The sequence below is a fragment of the Charadrius vociferus genome, unplaced genomic scaffold (genome assembly GCF_000708025.1).
Source record: "Charadrius vociferus isolate BGI_N301 unplaced genomic scaffold, ASM70802v2 scaffold1168, whole genome shotgun sequence".
Classification (NCBI taxonomy): Eukaryota; Metazoa; Chordata; class Aves; order Charadriiformes; family Charadriidae; genus Charadrius; species Charadrius vociferus.
This window is the reverse complement of record NW_009661376.1, coordinates 106,377-124,047: the sequence shown is the minus strand read 5'-3', so window position 1 is coordinate 124,047 and position 17,671 is coordinate 106,377. Positions and strand designations below refer to the sequence as shown.

General features: G+C 51.8%; 2 protein-coding genes across 2 annotated transcripts in view; both read left to right on the top strand.

The window, feature by feature from the left end:
- The first annotated feature begins 247 nt into the window (after positions 1 to 247).
- LOC104294370 (hippocampus abundant transcript 1 protein-like) lies at positions 248 to 8,124 on the top strand. Its single transcript, XM_009893965.1, has 11 exons — positions 248 to 346; positions 1,636 to 1,698; positions 2,826 to 2,953; positions 3,390 to 3,504; positions 4,066 to 4,284; positions 5,003 to 5,116; positions 5,589 to 5,660; positions 6,077 to 6,189; positions 6,347 to 6,444; positions 7,013 to 7,179; positions 7,268 to 8,124. The coding sequence occupies exons 1-11, from the start codon at positions 338 to 340 to the stop codon at positions 7,475 to 7,477; spliced, it is 1,308 nt and encodes a 435-aa protein (XP_009892267.1). The 5' UTR covers positions 248 to 337; the 3' UTR covers positions 7,478 to 8,124.
- A 7,695-nt stretch (positions 8,125 to 15,819) lies between these two features.
- Positions 15,820 to 17,671, top strand: part of MADCAM1 (mucosal vascular addressin cell adhesion molecule 1) — a 2,760-nt gene continuing 908 nt past the window's right edge. Inside the window, exons 1-3 of the mRNA XM_009893989.1 lie at positions 15,820 to 15,871; positions 16,568 to 16,834; positions 16,960 to 17,274. Of these exons, the coding sequence (XP_009892291.1) occupies positions 15,820 to 15,871; positions 16,568 to 16,834; positions 16,960 to 17,274 (634 nt within the window). The remainder of the gene's footprint in view (positions 15,872 to 16,567; positions 16,835 to 16,959; positions 17,275 to 17,671) is intronic.

Genomic DNA, 17,671 nt, shown 5'->3' with positions numbered 1-17,671 from the left:
AGAAAGCATAATGATATCAGAGATACTAGTTCTCGGAGAAGAAAATTGAAAACAGTTAGCTTTGTAGGAGAGACACGTGTTGGTGGGCCCCGGACGCAGAGACGCTGCAGCGTGCGCTCACCTGCACCAGGCAGCAGTGAATCACCGTGGGAAAGGCTTAGGCCACAGTTGACGTTTCAACGCCCCACCACACGTCTCAAACCCATCACGGATATGTGTATTTTGATACTTATGGAGCTCTGTTTTGCAGCGACAGGGGATTGGAGAGCCCAGTGTGTACCATGCCGTGGTGGTTATTTTCCTGGAGTTCTTTGCCTGGGGTCTGCTGACCACGCCGATGCTGACGGTGAGTAAGTCTCCCTGGGAATAATACTGGCTCTCGTAGACTGGAGTTCACCTTGGGTTGCTGAGGGTAAAGATCTTAACGTAGGCCTTGGGGGTATAGGAAATAGAAACCAGGATGTAATGGTTTGTACCTGATTTTTTTTCTGTGTGAATAAGCTGGAGCTATAGTAATTTTTTATGGAGTTGGGCAATTATTTTCTTAATTATTGTACTTTAACTTGGAGCAAAGCATGAGTTTGATTTTTTTTTTAAAGCTTGTGAAGGATTTCAAGAAAGCAGGATTGAAAGACCTGACCTGAAATTACTAGAATTTACTGGTAGTTTACTGTTGCTTATTGCTTTTTTTTAGGTATTTAAAAAAAAAAAAGTGCTCTCGGGAGCTTAATGAAAAAAAGATGAGCAAAGCTTTGACTTTCTATCCAGATTGGACTTTTTGCCCTATGCTGACTTATTTAGGGATAAAAGAGATTTTTGTTGGACTACCGCTGTTGTCTGGGGTGTCAAAGCACAGAGACAATTTCCTGGCAGTTATTTGCTACACCAAGACATGCTCATTCTAGGAGAGCCCCCGGCAGTTCATTCAGGACTTGACTGAGTTACGGTTAACACAGGCAGCAAAGGCAGCTTCACAATCAAGTGCAGTGCAGAGGGATCGCTTTATCAAAGAAACTTAAAATTTCATCTTAAATACTTGCAGTTAGTTAAGGAGCTGTAAACTTCCGGTTTGGCACCTTCAGGAAGAATTCTCAGCTTTTTAAGTTCATTTTCTGGTGGTGGTTTGCCAGCTCACATTGAAGTCTAATGTGCTGTACATATTTTTGACCTGATCTCTGATATCAGGGTAACTACACAAAGGGATTTTTTTCTTAATGCAAAGGCATTTAGAAATGTAGTTGTAACTCAGCAGTATGAAATGAAAATCAAACATACAGACAGTGCTGAAGGGTGAGAGAACAGAAAAGTTATGTGGTAACATAAAGCAAAACCAGAGGGAAATTAGATGGTGCAGGGACGGAGAAAGACGTGTTTCAGATTATCTTAGTCTTGCCAAGCATACTGGGATAGTTTATAGACCCAGGAAGTATTAAAGAAAGTGGCTGCCCGTGTTGGAGAGGGGAGGTAGAGCTCCTCACATGGGTACAGCGGTGGCATTGTCGGTAGTGTATTTCCCATTTTCCCTGTTGTGCTCTTCCAGGCATCTAGCTGTCAGGTGCTGGTGGAAATTAATGGAAATTTTGCAAAAGCTGCTAGCTCTGTTTTTTGTTTCTTTGTTGGTTTTTTTTTTCCTAGGTGTTACACCAGACTTTTCCTCAGCATACGTTCTTGATGAATGGCCTGATTCATGGAGTCAAGGTAAGGAATATTCCTTCCAGGCTTTCATTTGAATCTGAGATCAGCGCAAGAAGTGGCAAGCCATTATAATGCTGATGTCAACCAGTATTTGACAGAAAAATGTTCATACTTCAGTTTGGGGTGCTCATTGGCACACCTAGAGCAAAATGAAGAATTGACAGAGCATGGAAATCGGGTAGCTTGTATTATTGATCTTACTGAGCGATATTAACAACATGCTGCTTGTCAACTTGGGTTTGGGGCTATAACAGCTGTGTGTTTCAGCTGAAAATACTCTAATCATCATGAGATCAGCCCTGTAACGGTATTCTGGAGTGTAACAAAATAAGAAATCAATGACATTTGAACTTATCAGCAATTGAAGTTGAAACTAAGCCGGCCTTAGGGGGCTCTCCCCAGGCAGAAGCGGGGCAGTGTGCTGTGGCACGGTAAGTGGGCACGATGAGTTTGGATGAGACCAGCATTCCCAGAGCAGAATTGGAGGCACCTGTAGTGAACCAGCAGTAGCCATGTGTTCTGACTTGGGAAAACGGATTGTTAGGCCCTCGCTCTGGCAAGAGGATCTCAAAAAATGGCCCCAGAGAGGTTTACTTGGATATGAGTTGAGCACTCCCATATATGCTCAAGGGCTCTTCCCTGCCCGTCTTGGGTTTGGAAGACACTGAAAGACATCGAACAATTTTATTTGTGCTTAATGGCCTTGGCATCTCATTGGGTCTGTCTTGTCTCCATCTAAAAGAGAAAGCTTTCCCTAGAACTGCAGCAGATGTTAATGTGATGGGGCTGTGCCAGCATCTTTTTAGGTACTGGCAGGGCAACTCCCTGCTGCCCAGGCGTGCCTGGGAAGACCACAGCTGCCGGCTGAGCGGTTGCAGAGAACAGGGAGTAATTGGAGTGTTTAGCAGTGCCTAGCTGGTCGAGGACTGGGGTGTTTTTCTCCCTAAAAGGATGTGAGCAGTTTAACAAACTGATATGTTTTGGTAATATTGCCTGCTTGTAGAAAATAGGAAGGGATTGTCACCTCATATTTTTGTCTTTAGATGATGTTGCCAAAAGCTTTAGCTATCGGCAATCAGAATTTCACTGAGGGATTTCTCTCTGTCCTCCTGTCTGTCTGTCTGCCTTAGGGTCTGCTTTCTTTTCTAAGTGCCCCACTGATTGGTGCTCTCTCTGATGTCTGGGGCAGGAAATCCTTCCTCCTCCTCACTGTCTTCTTCACCTGTGCGCCAATTCCCCTTATGAAGATCAGTCCGTGGTGAGTTTACTCTTGTTACAGCCGAGGGGTTCTGAGGAGAGGAATGAGTGTGAGGCTGAACGATGGGGGATTTGTGGGTGTTGCATTTGAGGATGAGATGGAAGAGTCCGTCCAGTGGAGAAGGATACTCAGCCTAGAGACTAATTTACTTGTGGCTGGAGCATTCAGTGTCAGGAAGAAAGAGTCTGTCTTTCCTCTCCTGGTGCCTGTTCTCCTGGCAGGTGCATTATCACTACTGATGTTTCCTTCCTGTGTGGGGAAAAGCAGTGATAAAACTCCATGGGCCACCAGACAGAAGCTCAGTGTTCCTGAGCGCTTCCTGGTGCAGTGAAGTAGGATGGACTAGAAGGAAGAATAAGGGAGAGGTTCTAATTCAGCAGCTGTGGGCTATTGTGTGGTTGCTCTCTAACTCTGCCTTTGGCAATGCCTGTTTCAGGTGGTATTTTGCTGTCATTTCCATGTCTGGAGTCTTTGCTGTCACCTTTTCTGTGATTTTTGCCTACGTTGCCGATATCACACAGGAGCATGAACGCAGCACAGCGTATGGCTTGGTAAGGAGCTGAATAACTGGCTTGTCTCTTGAAAGAAATATTTGGAGCTCTGCAGGTAGGAGAGGTATAAAATTAGGGTGGGAGATTTATTGACAAGCCTGAGATAGTATCAGTGAAAGGATGATATGCACTTCACTGATAATACAGACTCCCTGTTCTTCCGTTTGTGATTCAGCACCGAGGGAGAGGGCTAATTTCTGTGCGATCTGAATACCGGCCGTATTACTGCTTAGCCTTTAAACCAGTCTGGTTTGTGAGCTTCCTTGCACCAGGAAAGGGGCAGGCTGCGATGCTGGCGTGCATACAAGTTGTCTGTGATGGGGCCCTTTCTGTAGGGTTACCGAAAGTATCGGATGTGAGTTGTTAGGTTAGCTTTAGTTTCCCTTTGCTAGAACTTAGCCTAGATTGCACCAAGAGAACATGCCGTCTTTCTGTCTGCAGGAGTCCATGTCCACCTGAATTATCTCCATCAAAGATGGCAAAACTAGTACCATTGGGTTACTCTGGGAGAGAAAATAGGCTCTGGGGGGAAGAGGCTGTATTAATGTTTTGTGCTTCCAGGTGTCAGCCACGTTTGCTGCTAGCCTGGTCACAAGCCCAGCGATCGGTGCATACCTTTCCCAAGCCTACGGCGATACGTTGGTGGTTGTGCTAGCGTCAGGCGTTGCTTTGCTGGATATTGGTTTCATCCTGCTGGCTGTGCCAGAGTCCCTGCCAGAAGAGATGCGCCCGGTCTCTTGGGGAGCTCCGATCTCTTGGGAACAAGCAGACCCATTTGCTGTAAGTAGATCTTGCTGCTGTATTTCTGCATGCTGGTAATGCTTATATTTGCTTTATTTCTGCTAAATTCTCTCAAAAGGAGGATGCATTCCACAAAAGGTGAAGGATGTGAGGCTTAGATTAAGGTACAGTGCTCAGCTGATGGCAGACTACACGTATCTGAAGCTGTCTAGCAGCTTCTAACGGATTCCATATAGCTACAAACCATCTAAAAGCAGCTCCAGATGTCCTGAAGCAAGAGCATCTGTTGGTGGAAATGTGCCAGTTGTTTGAATATAAATTCCATTACTTCGCAATAGTATTGTGTCAGGAGGTGTCTTTTGTGTTCCCGGCTTCTCAGGACCTTTGCTAATGGTGATGAGCTTTGCACAGTTTACCCTCACCTACGCTTGCTAGGAAAATTATTTTGGCTGTCTGAGGAAAAAACAGTTCTGATCAAACGCACTTGACTATAAATCTGAGAAACTGAAAGCTGAAAATTCATCATTTTAGGGTGTAAGTTGATGCAATTGTACACCTGGTCTGGTGTGTTGTGGCAGTGTCCACATCGTCCTCTGAAATGCTGGTCTGGTTTCATTCAAGCATTCACGCCTCAGGTACAAGATGGTGACTTAAGCACTTGGTTTTGCTGTGTCTACCTGGAGAATATTTAATGATATTAACTATTTTTTTTTTTTTATTTTTTTTATTTTTTCATTCCCCACCTCCTTCCCTACAGTCCTTACGGAAAGTGGGTCAGGATTCTACAGTGCTGCTCATCTGTATCACTGTCTTTCTCTCCTACCTTCCTGAAGCCGGGCAGTACTCCAGCTTCTTCCTGTACCTGCGACAGGTCAGTCTCTTGCGACGAGGGAAGGCTCTGAATGCAGGAAATCACAGCCTACAAATGTAATCTTAGTTGCATGTCATGAGGAAGCTAGTCTTGGCCAATAGCTTAGTAAAGTTGAAGCTAGAAGAAATAGTGCCTTGTTCCGGCTTTCCTAAAAAATGCGGGAGCCTGGTGACCGCTCTGTAGGCATCGCCAGGACCTTTGCTTGCCTTCTTGCTGGTGGTCTGCCTGTCCATCCTGTCCATGCCACCTTCAGGCATTTAAGGTGAACCCAGTGGTTTAAAGCTGTTTTTGCAACCAGAGGAAAATTGTCCATTTTATTCCTGTCGCAGCAGGGGGCAGTGGAAGGTACGGTTGATTAATGTTTAAGTACCTGATAAGCAACGTCAGTAAACATTAGTGACACTGATGGAGTGGCTTTTCTTGTACGGTACAAATCTCTTGCCTGAAAAGTCCCTCTTTGGTGTTTTCACAGGTCATTGGTTTTTCCTCAGAGACCGTGGCAGCCTTTATTGGGGTAGTTGGAATTCTCTCAATACTGGCTCAGGTGAGAAGCAATTTCTGTCTTGGCTCTAGCAGTCTGGTTGTAAGAACGTCCAAAATTTCTGATAATTGGGGCTGGTGAGTTGTCAGAATCCCTGTGGCCACACAGACATCAGACCCGTGCACAGCTACCTGCGGTCCCTCTTTCTTATCTTGTGAATGCAGTTGTTTGTTGCATGACAAACTGTGGTAAAATGTGGGGTGGCCCTGTGTCGCTCTGTAAAACTCCATAGATTGTGCTCTGATTGCCATGGACAGGGATGTGCTGGTTTCTAACAGAACGTTACGAGAGCAGAGGACTGCACGTGCAGATAGCCAGTCTCACAGCAGCACGAGTTCCCTCGGATTCCCGTCCTCTTGTCTTCCAGTGCTGTCATCTTGCTTTGCACTTACTTTGAAAGCACCTGTTTTTCTTTCCAGACAGTAGTGTTGGGAATTCTCATGCGTTCGATTGGAAATAAAAACACCATCCTGTTGGGACTGGGCTTCCAGATCCTGCAGCTTGCCTGGTACGGCTTCGGATCGCAGCCATGGTAAGAGTTTGTCCGTGTTTGTCTCCTGGCGTCAGCGGGTTTCCCCTCTGCGGTGGCTCGGTGGCTGCAGCAGGGGGAGATGCTGCCCTGCCGCAGTGCTGGTCTGCAGCTGGCCCTCGGCAGCCTGTCTCCTAACAGCTACCTCTTTCTCCCCAAGGATGATGTGGGCAGCAGGAGCTGTGGCTGCCATGTCTAGCATCACCTTCCCAGCCATCAGTGCCATGGTGTCTAGGAACGCGGACCCCGACCAACAGGGTGAGTCGCTTGGGGATTTGCCTGACGGGCGAGTTCATCCCAGCAGGCGCTTGAGCTGACGCACATTCGAATTCTCGGCGTTGGTGGTGGAGGGGCGGGCAGGAACATCTGTGCCAACTAAAAAGTGTCACTTTATTCATAGTAGCATTGACACCCTTGTCTTTGACCATAGCTGGTGCTTTGGGAGGGAATTCTTAGATTGTGCACGTGGGTGTTCAGTGTTGCCTGTCTGAGGTAGAGAGGAGAGACTGCTTAATCGTTAGCCTGCTTCCTGGTTCGACCCTGAGTCCTAGGACTTGGCTGCCTTAAATTCCAGTTCAGTTGGAAATGGTTGCTTGATGTGCCCATGCTCATTTTATTCTCCAAAGTAGCAAGCCCAACATTACTGATTTTTGTAGATCCTGATACTGAGCGAGGCTAATCACCAGCTCGCCCCTTCATCTGTAGGGTGCATGTTGATCCAGGGCCGAATGTTTGATCCTGTCTTTAAATATGTAAGCGTCCTTGAATAACACAAATTTCTTCTGAAAGCTGGAGGCATATCTTCCTTTCCTCACTCTGTCCCCAGGTGTGGTGCAGGGGATGATCACTGGAATTCGGGGTCTGTGTAATGGTCTGGGGCCGGCGCTCTATGGCTTTGTCTTCTATCTCTTCCACGTGGAGCTGAATGAAATGGCTGAGGTGGAAACTTTGGGTAAGGCCTCCAAACCCAACATGGCCAACCCTACAGATGAGGTAACCCATTCAGCTTTATCGTTCTGTTTGCTGGGCTGCTGCTGTCCTTGCACTTGGACGTTAATCGTTCCTCTCTTTCTCCCTACAGAGCAGCATTATCCCAGGGCCTCCGTTCCTGTTTGGGGCTTGTTCTGTCCTGCTGTCGCTCCTGGTGGCCTTGTTCATTCCAGAACACAACCTCGCACTGAGATCGGGCAGCCACAAGAAGCACAGTAACGGAGCCCAGACCCACACCCACAGCCCGCAGGCAGGAGGATCGGACGGCAAGGAGCCCCTGCTGGAGGACAGCAGCGTGTGAGGTTGGGAGAGAAGGACCTGGCTTGTGTCTCAACTCCAGATCAAGGACGGACTGAGCCAGTGGGAGTTCGGGGAGAGGGGGTGGGGGGAAGAAGAAACGGGGTAACAGACTGTACCACTAACAGCTAATGAGAAGGGACAGGCTTTCCCTTCGAGCCAAATATACCCAGCTGGTGCAAAAATGGAATTGTATCATCTGGTGCTGATGGAAAGGGGAGATACTGAACTGCTCCACGTGAAGGGATAGTTCTTTAAAGCAAACCTGCCCTTGTACGCAAATACTGAACTTCATGGTGTGACCTGCCAAATACTGAACTCGCCAGTGAAAAATTAAGGCACTAGCGTTGTCTTTGTTCTAACGTGAACTAACCGAGTTGCCAGCCAGAGTAAAACAAGGCGTCTGTTACGTGCCCCCTCCCCTCATATAACCGGTACTTGCTGCGGATCCCGTCACAGCCCGGTTGGCTGACGGCGGCACTGGGACAGGCCCGACGGCTCTGCGCAGTGTGTGCCGCCTGCGCTGTGACACACCAAGGAAAACGCGTGGGTGTGATGAACAGAGAGTGTAGTCAACTGGGAGCAGATCCTCGCTGCTGGAGGATCTGATGAATTTGCCCATTCTGGCCCAAGTGAAACTTAGACCAAAAAAACCCCATAATCTACTGACTTAATGTTCTGATGAAGATAAGAAAAATTAAGAAGTAAAGTTGCAACTGACACAAGGGAGAATGGGCAGATGAGAGAAGGGCAACTACATGAGTTACAAATGCTCAGATGGTCAACGACATTTGTGTTTCTGCTTGGTTTTCCTTTTTTTGTTACACTGATGTAACATTTGTCCGTTGCTACCTCCGTAGGTAGTAGGTAGAAGGACTTTGGAGACATCTTTTTCTGGAACTGTAAGGGTTGTTTAGAAAATACAGTTCTCTGAGAGGGTGGAGAAAGAACTAAACTCTGCTAAGCACTTTGATAAAGCGTGGTTTCCCGAGAGAAAGGTCAAAGAAATAGCTGTTTATCCTGAGCACTTTTATAAAGCATGTTGATTTTTCCCCAGGCTCTTGCCATCTGATATTAAAACCAGATAATGACTGTAGCTTTTTTTTTTCTCAGTCCAATAGATCCTGATGGTGATGACTGCAATTGATTTGAACTTACAGGTTTAGATTCTGTGTAGCGTTTCTGAGCCTGCTATGAAGGCTTCCGTTTTGCTGAAAAATGGAATTGCAGCCTCTCCTGCGGGGTTCAACTCTGTTTAGAAAGAGCAGCAGATAGATACTTGAACTTGAGTGTTGTGAAAGGAGCTAAGACAAACGTATAGGGAAGGGTTGGTTGTTTATAGAGACATAGAGATGTGGCAGAGGGCAGGAAACAATTGTTCTCATTTGAGTAACGTCAAAAGTAATGGCATTAAGCAATCACTGGGGAAGTAAAGACCGAACTGGGAACACTTAAGAAATTAGTTGTTAAGGGAATTGAGGATGCAATGGCCAAAAATAGTCCTGTCTCAGAGTGGGGTTTGTGCAACAGCTGCTGTTCTCTGGCTGGGATCCCTTCTCTGTAGGTTTGGGACAGGTGACTTAATGAGCGGGGCCAAAATGGAGGGAGCACTGTTGCTTGGTGTCTTGGGTCTTTCTTGGCAAACGGGTAATTGTGGCTGATGCTGTGCCTGCGCAGCAGTGACTGCAAATGCTGTTTGCCCCCGGGTTTAGTGGAAACACCAACTGGACGACCCAGGAGAGCTCAGTCCCTGAGCCACAACCGGCACAAGCAGGGGAGGGCGCTGTGGGTGCCCCGCGCTGCGCTGGCAGCGCAGCTCGCACCGCTGCGGGAGCGCGAGGGGACGTGAGCGGTGGGTGTGCTCAGTGTCTGACCTCTTCGGAGCGCTTGTCAGCGTGAGGGCTGGTTAGTGTTGACTTTGGACAGATCGAGAGCTGCAATTTCGTGTTGGTCTCTTTAACGCCTGTCAGGTATTAACAGCTTGGAACCACTGCCTGCCTGGACGGGGCTGAACTAATAATACAATGTCTGTTTACCAATTTTCTGGACCAGTTACTTATTGGAGGTGGACATTTAAGTGAAATAATTCATAGTTTGCTTCTCATTCCTCCAGCCTGGTACGTGGATCCTGTAATCAGAACTGTAAGAGTAGATTATTGTCCATGCAGAGGGCAGCCGCCTCGGACACTGAGGGTTTGCTGACGTGAACCTCATTGCAGGAGTGGAGAACAGAGCTAGCGGAAAGTCTTGGTGACCTGCAGTGACTCCAGTTTTCCCAAGCTCATTGTGGTGATGCTCCAAATTCCCAAACGTTATTGGGGTGGTCTGCACCGTACGTGCACAGCAAGCGTCTTTCCTGAAGGAAATCCAGTCACTTAAACTTCCAGGCAGCAGCCCCAACTCTGCATTGCTCACAAAAATGCCTTTTTTAGACTGGAGCTTTACCAAGTATGTCTGGTGATTCATTTATATACGCTGTATTAAAATGAACTGAAGTAGGTTTGTCCCTCACACGCAAATGAAGTGAAATGAAACACCAAATCATTACCTCATTCACACTGAGGCACTTGGAGCTTCACGGGTAGAATATAGTGGAACGTTACAAAAAAGACAAGTGTAATTTATATGATATAAAGTATATAGAGATATATTTTTAAAAGTCCTTTCCTTTATTGAATAGTTTATTGAAACCGATGTGTTTCTAGTCCCGTTCCCTCTCGCCACTGCTGCTGCCTGCAGCGTCTCATCCTCTCCTGCCCTTCAGACAGCAGAATTACCTGGGCGAGCTTCCCTCCTCGATCCCCCTCCATCACGACGCGATACCGGAGGTTCCAGTGATGCCGACATGCCGCAGCTCGTGAGTAGTGGACCTGGAGTGTTTTGGTCGCTTTGTGAGCCCCTGCGCTCGGGGCCAGGCGATGCCGCAGGGGACTGCCGTGTCGGTGGGCTGCAGCCCGGCTGTGTGAAAGGCTCCACCGTGGCGGAGGTTTCTTCAGCTGCTGGGGGCGTGCAGTGTCGGGCGGCCCCATGGGCAGCGGGTACGCTGGGCACCGTTATCAACGTAAAGCTGACGTGTACGTCGGTTGTTGCTGTGCCGCTGCCAGGCCTGGCCCCGGGACACGGTGTAGCCCTGAGCCCAGGTGCCTGCAGCCCATGGACCTGCTCTGGGAACGGGGCTCCCCATGGGGCAGGGCTGCTCGCCTGCCCCGGAGGTGTCACTGCCTGACGCTGGGAGCAGGCAGGGATTCCTTTCCACAGTTTTGGAGTTCTCACCGGGTTCGGTGGGGGCCTCAGCCCCAGGAAACCCCCCTCCCCATCAGCGTAGGGATGTGACCCACCCACCGTTCTGCCTTTAAGTGACAGGGGAGGACTTGGGCCAAGCGGTGACGGAGCTGAAATTACCGGACCTGAATGAAGAATGTCTCATTCTGAAGGGCTGGTAATTCTGCAGCATCCCACATGGAGACTGGAGAATCTGTACGGAGCGTTCAGCTAGTTTTGCCAATTTTTGTTACTTTATATGAAAATGCAACTTTTTTAAAAGAGCCTTTTCTTAAAATCCCCTTGATCTGCTGTGTAGTGCCTGAGCCTGGCTGTTTAACATCACTATTCCCAGAATTTGTCTGCAGTGACTTATAATTCAGGTCGGTAACAGCAATGCCCCAAACACAAGGCAAAAATTGGCTTAATTGCCCTTCTGCAGTTCCAGTAGCAGCAGTTCAAGTGAGTTTAAACTGATCTCATTGCATTAAAAAAAAGCTGCATTAAACCATTGCTTTCTCTTTTGCCATTACTTTTGCAAAATAGGAACTTTTTACTTCACTCGTTTTTACTCTTTTCTCTGCACTTGAATGGCTGCTAACGTCTTTGATTATATTTAAAACGTGGGCGCGTGGCAAGCCCACATTCACTGCAGAACGGCGGTACCTCTGCTCTCTCAAAGTTTACTATTGCGTGCATTTCTGTATCTTTTTTTTAAGCTAACGATGATACGTATTTATTTCAGTTCCAGTTGTGTTTAGAACTGGCTAATCTCTCCCTCTGTTGAATTATTTATTAAACTGCTGCATTCCTGTTGTGTTGAAGTTCTCTGTCCTCGTCCTTCTCCCCAGCCTGTGTTACAAGACAGCTTCCCAAGCCCGCCCCGAGCTTCTGCCAGCACTGCTACCGACCCTTGTAAGTTGTGCTGAAGAGGCTGTTACACGAGACTGCGCATCACGCCTTGTAAATCCGCCTCCTGGATCAAATGGGCGCAAGTTGTCAAGTTATTTCTACCACTTCCTTAAAACTAAAGCATTCTAGAGCAAAAGGTGCTTGGAACCAATTCACATTCACCCTTGATCCTAAAGTGGCCATCCGGGTTTCCACTGGGGTATTAAAATAGCAGAACCTCAACAGCTCCAACTTCTCCGGGGCTTTGGCATGAGCTGTTTTGCGCCCTGACCCTGCTGCTCATCGTAGTGCACGGGGGCCAAGTGCTTGTGCAAGAGGAAGCGTGTTTCGGGCAGTTTGTGCAGGGCAACAATTACAGTATCAGGCCAAGTAGGGATCAGCGAAAGGCTCTGAAGGAGCGAGGGGTCTGCTGCGTGTGGCGGGGCAGTGCTGGCAGGGTCCTGCCTGCCCCCAGCCCTGTCCCCACCCCACGGCAGTGCAGCACGTCCCCGGCTCCTGCCTGCCCCCGTGGAGCCTTCTCCCGGTTCTGGTCTCAGCATCCCAGAGTCTATTGTCTTAATTTCCAGCCAGGCTTAATTTAGATCTTATCTTACTCATTTAAACACTTCTTTTTGTGTTTGAAGACAGTACTAAGTGAACAATATAATCACAAGAAGTATAAACACATCCAAGTCAGCTCTTGGATGGGATCTGGTGTTTGATGGCCGATATCCTGTAATGAGCTGGAAACACAAGCCGTCTGTTATACAATATATTGCCTTTTGTATTTATTTCCTCTGGACTTCAGCTTAGTTTTACTTTTTTTCATATTTGTTTGAGAAAGAACCCTCAGCTTGTCTCACTTTGCATCACTGGAGGAAAAAGGGAAGGTATTTCAATACAGTATGTTGTTGGCCATCCTCTCCTCCATGTGGTTGGTCATTCGGGCGACGCGCGCGACCTGGCATTGCTGTGATGGGGACGCTGCAGCCATGCCGCCCCACCAGGGGCAGAGCTGCCCCAGAGTGGGATTCCTGTGTTTTGCACCATGCAGAAAGCCTTCATCTTGTTCCAGCCGCCCTCATTAACACCTCCTCCTGCCCTGTCATTTCTGATACTGGTGTTTGCTAGTGCTGGTGATGACAGCCTGGGGCTACACACTGGCCCGAGGGGCTCCGGCATTGCCGCCGGCGGTGCGGGGATATCCTGTGCCGGGGGCCAGTGCTCTCCCTCTGCCATTTGTCTCTTCCCACTGAACTCTTTTGTTTCCTGTCCGTGGGCTAAGCGTTTCCCCATGAGAGCCCCTGCTCCTGCCCCTCAGGAGGAAGCACGATCAGCTTCCAGGAAAGATGTTTAGGTTCGTTTCTTGAAAACGATCATTCCCCTCGCTCTGACCCGAAAGCTTTCCTGTTGGGTGGAAAACTGTCCCAGTGCCTAAGCTCGCACTTTCCGCCCTGTGTCTGCAACCTGTTGATCTCTCTTTGCCATGTTGGGGGCAGAGGGAGCTGCCCGTGTGCACCTCTGGGATGGGGGGAAGATGCTCTGAGGCCATTAAAGGAGAGACCCCGAGCAGGCGCTGGAGCGGGAACTGCGGTGGGTCCCTGTGCGGGGGGCGAGGGGCAGCTAAGAGCCAAACCTGCGAGAGCTGCCGCAGGGGCCCGCTGCCACGCTGTGCTGAGCTTGGATGGGTCCCCTGATCTCTACGTGGCTTGATAACCTCGCTGTTAGAGCTGACCCTTGTGGAGTGGGAGGTTTATCAGGTTTCCATAACTCTGATTTCCACTGCAATATGTGTTGTCCGTCCGCCTGTGTGGTGAAGGCCGGGGCAGCTCCCGGGCTCTTGTGGTGTCAAGTGCTCTGCAAGCTCCGAACCGGAGGAAGTGCATCATGAGGCACTGGACTTTCTGGTAGCTATTAATCTCCTGATGAAGGGTCCGGGAAAGCTTCGTTTTAAAAGAAAGGACTGTTCCGTAAGTACTCAACTCTGGTTCAGATGATGATTTATGGGGTTTTTCTTTTCTCACCTGAAGCATCATTTTGAGGGGCACCCAGGGGCTCGGGGTGCGATGCCGAGAGCTGGTGGAGAGCCGCCTCTTGGGGAAACGCCAGAGTCCGGTCCCTGGTGACCACAGCCGCTTTGCCCCCGGCTCCTGGGCAGAGGCTGCGCAGCTCCACAGACCCCGGCACGAGGCACGGACCTGGCAGCCGGTGCAGCCAGTGGCCACCAACGCGCTGATTCCCCCAGAACCTGTCGGTGTTGGTCCGTCGTTGCAGGAGACCCAGCTGCAAGCTGCACCAGACCCTGTCCAAGGGTGACTTCCCCTTATTTTTTTAACTGTGTTTTGCCACTCCTGCCCCAAAATCCTGTAGCAGTGAGAGTGGTCTGTGAGGACAGTATTTCCCTTCTTTAAACTCTCACTTGGTGACATTACGAAGCAGTCCTTCCCCTAATGAAATGACTCATTGCCTGGTGCTTACCATGTCTGCAAACCGCTGTGGGTGTGCAGCCCATCAGCCCTGACCATTCCCTCCCGGGGCCCACCCGGGGTCTTCGCTTGCCCATCACCCACGGAGGGACCGGTGAGGTCTCATGCACCGAGTGGGCACCACGGACCTGGGCTGTGGGAGCAGGAGGGGGAGGCACCGCATGTGTGTCCTCAGGTGTCCCGGGCTCGCTGCTGGGAAGAGCCCGGCCGGTGTGAGGAGCAGCCCAGACCACGGCTTGTCCCACGCCAGGGCTGGGCCGGGGGCTCCGGTGGCTGCTGGAAACTCCGGGAAGTGGCTCTGTTAACACAGGATGGAAGGAACAAAAACCCCAGAGCTATTAATCACCCAGCTTCGGGTGAATGTGCATATTTGATGGCGGCTGTTTACAGAGCGCTTCCCTTGTTCAGAGGCCTCTTGGACCACCAGAGGATTAATTACCCGGCCTCCCAAAAGCATGCGTGATGCTGCCTCTCTGGAGCATTCCCGGATGGGAAATGGCCGGGTCCTGCGCTGACTTCCCACCTTCTGCAACAGGAGGTGCAGGGCTGGGCACGTCCCCTCCCTCGGCCCTTCAGCGCCTTCCCTGGCCTTGGCCACAGCCCAGCGGGACGGGATGGGGCCAGAACTAGTCCCGTTTCTTCGTGGGGACTCGGGTAGGAGCGAGGAAGTGATGCCAGACCTGCCAAGAGACAGGACAGGCGCTGAGGCTGTGCCAGGGCCTTGGGGCTAGAAAACGTGGGGTAATCAGCATCTTCCACACGGTAATGCTTTCTCCATCTATGCCATAAAACCGACCCTCCTAGGAATGCCTACTTTTATCCCCCAAAACACACTGTTTTGGGAATAAATGCTGTTTGCAGCCCTGCTGAGCAGCACCCAAGCCTGGGGCTGGACACCCTCTGCCCTGGGGATGCACCGTTCCAAACCCCACGTTTCAGGATTCGGGGCTCAGGGACGGGTTCCTCCCGTGTGCCCTCATGCCGCTGCTTGGGCTGCGACGGGGGCTGCCTGTTCCCGAGGCCGCACTCCTGCGGGGGTCCCAATGGGATGAGCCCTGGGCAGGGGCTGCAGCTGTGGGCTCCCCTCCCTCTGCCCCGCGAGCTGCCCACAGGCAGCTGTGGTCGCCGGCGATGTTAAACACAAGCCCTGGCCCTGCTTTTGGGGCAGGGGGTCCGAGACGGCCCCTCCCAAAGAGAGATATCCCCAGTCAGCCGCACGAGGGTCCATTGCTTGAGGTATGAAAAGGGCTGGTTTGCTGTGGGATCCAGGGGGAATGGCAGAGCCCGGTGAGAACCGGGGAAGGGATGGGATCTTGCTGCGTCTCGGGGTGCAGATGCGGGCGCAGGGCTGCCCGGGGCAGGTGATGGGGGACTCTGCAGGCGCACAGGGACCCTTCGGGCCAAGGGCTCTCCTGGGTTTGGGGCTGCCAGCACAGCCCCCAGCTGCAGAGCTGGGTGTTGTGCAAGAGCTGAACTTGGAAGAAAATCAGAAACCTCCCTCTGGAAATACCCCTCGGGCTGGAAAGTCGCAGAGGCCCCGGGGCTGGTGCTCACGGGGGCGGTTCCTGCAGAGCTTAAGAAGGGCTGAGGACGGGGCTGGCGGACAGAAGGAGACAGCCCCCGCCGGCGGCGTTCACTCCCTGGAAGGAGAGAAGGAAGGAAAACCAGCCCTTGCTGCTGCCCTGCCCTGCTGCTGGCTCTGCGGGCGATGGAGCCGGCTCCTCACCTCCTCCTCCTCAGCTTGCTGTGGGGCTGCAGTGGTGAGTGCTATGGTGGCCGCGACCCATCCCAGTCCCTTAACCCACCGTGCTGCCTGCTGCTTTCTTTGCTTTGCCGCATGGCACCACGGGCCAACGCGGCCCCAGGGTCTCGCTGCTGTTGAGCACCGGTGGATGCCGTGTCCCACGTGCATCGCTGGTACAGCACTCCTCATCCCAGCGCTGCAGCCTGGCGCTCAGAGCCATGGAGCGCACCAACGTGCGGGCAACAGCATGCGCCTGGCTGGGGTCCGCTGTCCCACAGACAGAAGAGCAGCAGCACTGGTGAAGGATGGGGACTGGGGGGAAGGGGCATTTGGGCTCATTTCTCCAAAAACTGGCTGGAAAATCTCAGTGATAAACAGAGACGGATCCAGCAGCAATGCCTGCGATGGGCAGACCTGGGCCGGCAACTGTCGCAGGCGTGTTGGCTCCACAGTGCTCCCGATGCCTGGCGTTGGCAAGCAAGTGTCCTGGGACAGCAGCACTGAGGGGAAAGGCTTTTCCATCCCTAACGAGCCATCGCTAATGAGCAGTGCCCCCCCATGGTGATGGGGATAGAACTGCCGCGGTGCCTGAGCGTGACTGTCTGCGTCCCAGCAAAGCGGGGAACCGGCACCCCATTTGCCTTGTAAACGTCTAGATTCTGGTGACTGTCCCCTTCCCTAAACCCCATGTTTTCCTCTTTCCTCCACCCAGGGCAACCTGCTGACAAGCTGGTGGTGATGCCGCAGCAGCCGGTGGTGCGGTATGGGGGCTCGGTGCAGCTGAACTGCTCCCTGGCCTGCGCGGAGGGCACGGTGCAGTGGAAGGGGCTGGACACCAACCTGGGGAGCGTCACCACCTTCCCCACCCACAGCATCCTGCACGTCAGCAGCGCCGTGGTCGCCACGGGAGGCACCAGGATCTGCCAGGGGACCTGCCACAGGCAGCGCTACCAGCACGCTGTTGACCTGAAGGTCTATGGTAAGCATCCCCCAGCCCGTCCCTCACTGCCTCCCCGGCAAAGTCCTGCATCCCCCAAGGCAGCCCACTCCCTCCTGGGCAGCGGTGCCAAAAATCACCACTTGACTCTGCAATTCCCTTCTCAGCCCTCCCGGACACACTGCAGCTGGAGGCAGAGCCCCATGCCCTGGAGCCGGGGCAGCCCACCAGCCTGCGCTGCTCGGCCCGGCGGGTTTACCCACCCACGGGGCTGGGGCTCACCTGGTACCGGGGGGACCAGGTGCTGGAGGAGACAGACTTCGATGTCACGGAGACTGATGAGGAGCTGTTCGACATCGTGTCCACGCTGCCGGTGGCTGGGAAGGACGTGGGAGAAGGGGTGGAGTTCAGGTGCAAGGTGATGCTGAGCATTGGGCAGGAGACCTTCACCCGGGTGGCATCCGTGGTGGCGAGCGCTGGGGGTGAGTGCCAGGGTGGGAGCTGGGCACCCGGGTTTGCATGCTACCCTGACTGCTGGTGCTGCCCCCATTGCCCTCCACTGCTTGAAATAGCTTTGCTGGAACGGGAGGAGCCCCCATTTCTGCACTGCTCTGCCAGTCTCCTGTCCCCGTCCCCGCTGCTGCGCCGGTGGTGCCAGTTTCCTCCTGCTTTGCTGCCTCCCCCTGTCCAGGGCTGGCGTGCTCGTGGGGTGGCAGAGGATGGGGTCATTGGGCAGCGCGAGCAGAGGGGGCTGTCACCCCATGGGGATAACGTGTGCCAGAGAGGCCCCATCCTGGATCCGAGCTGCAGCAAATCCACCTGTGACCTGCTGTGTTTGCAGCTGTGACGGAGCAGCCGATGGCCACCGCCCCATCCAAG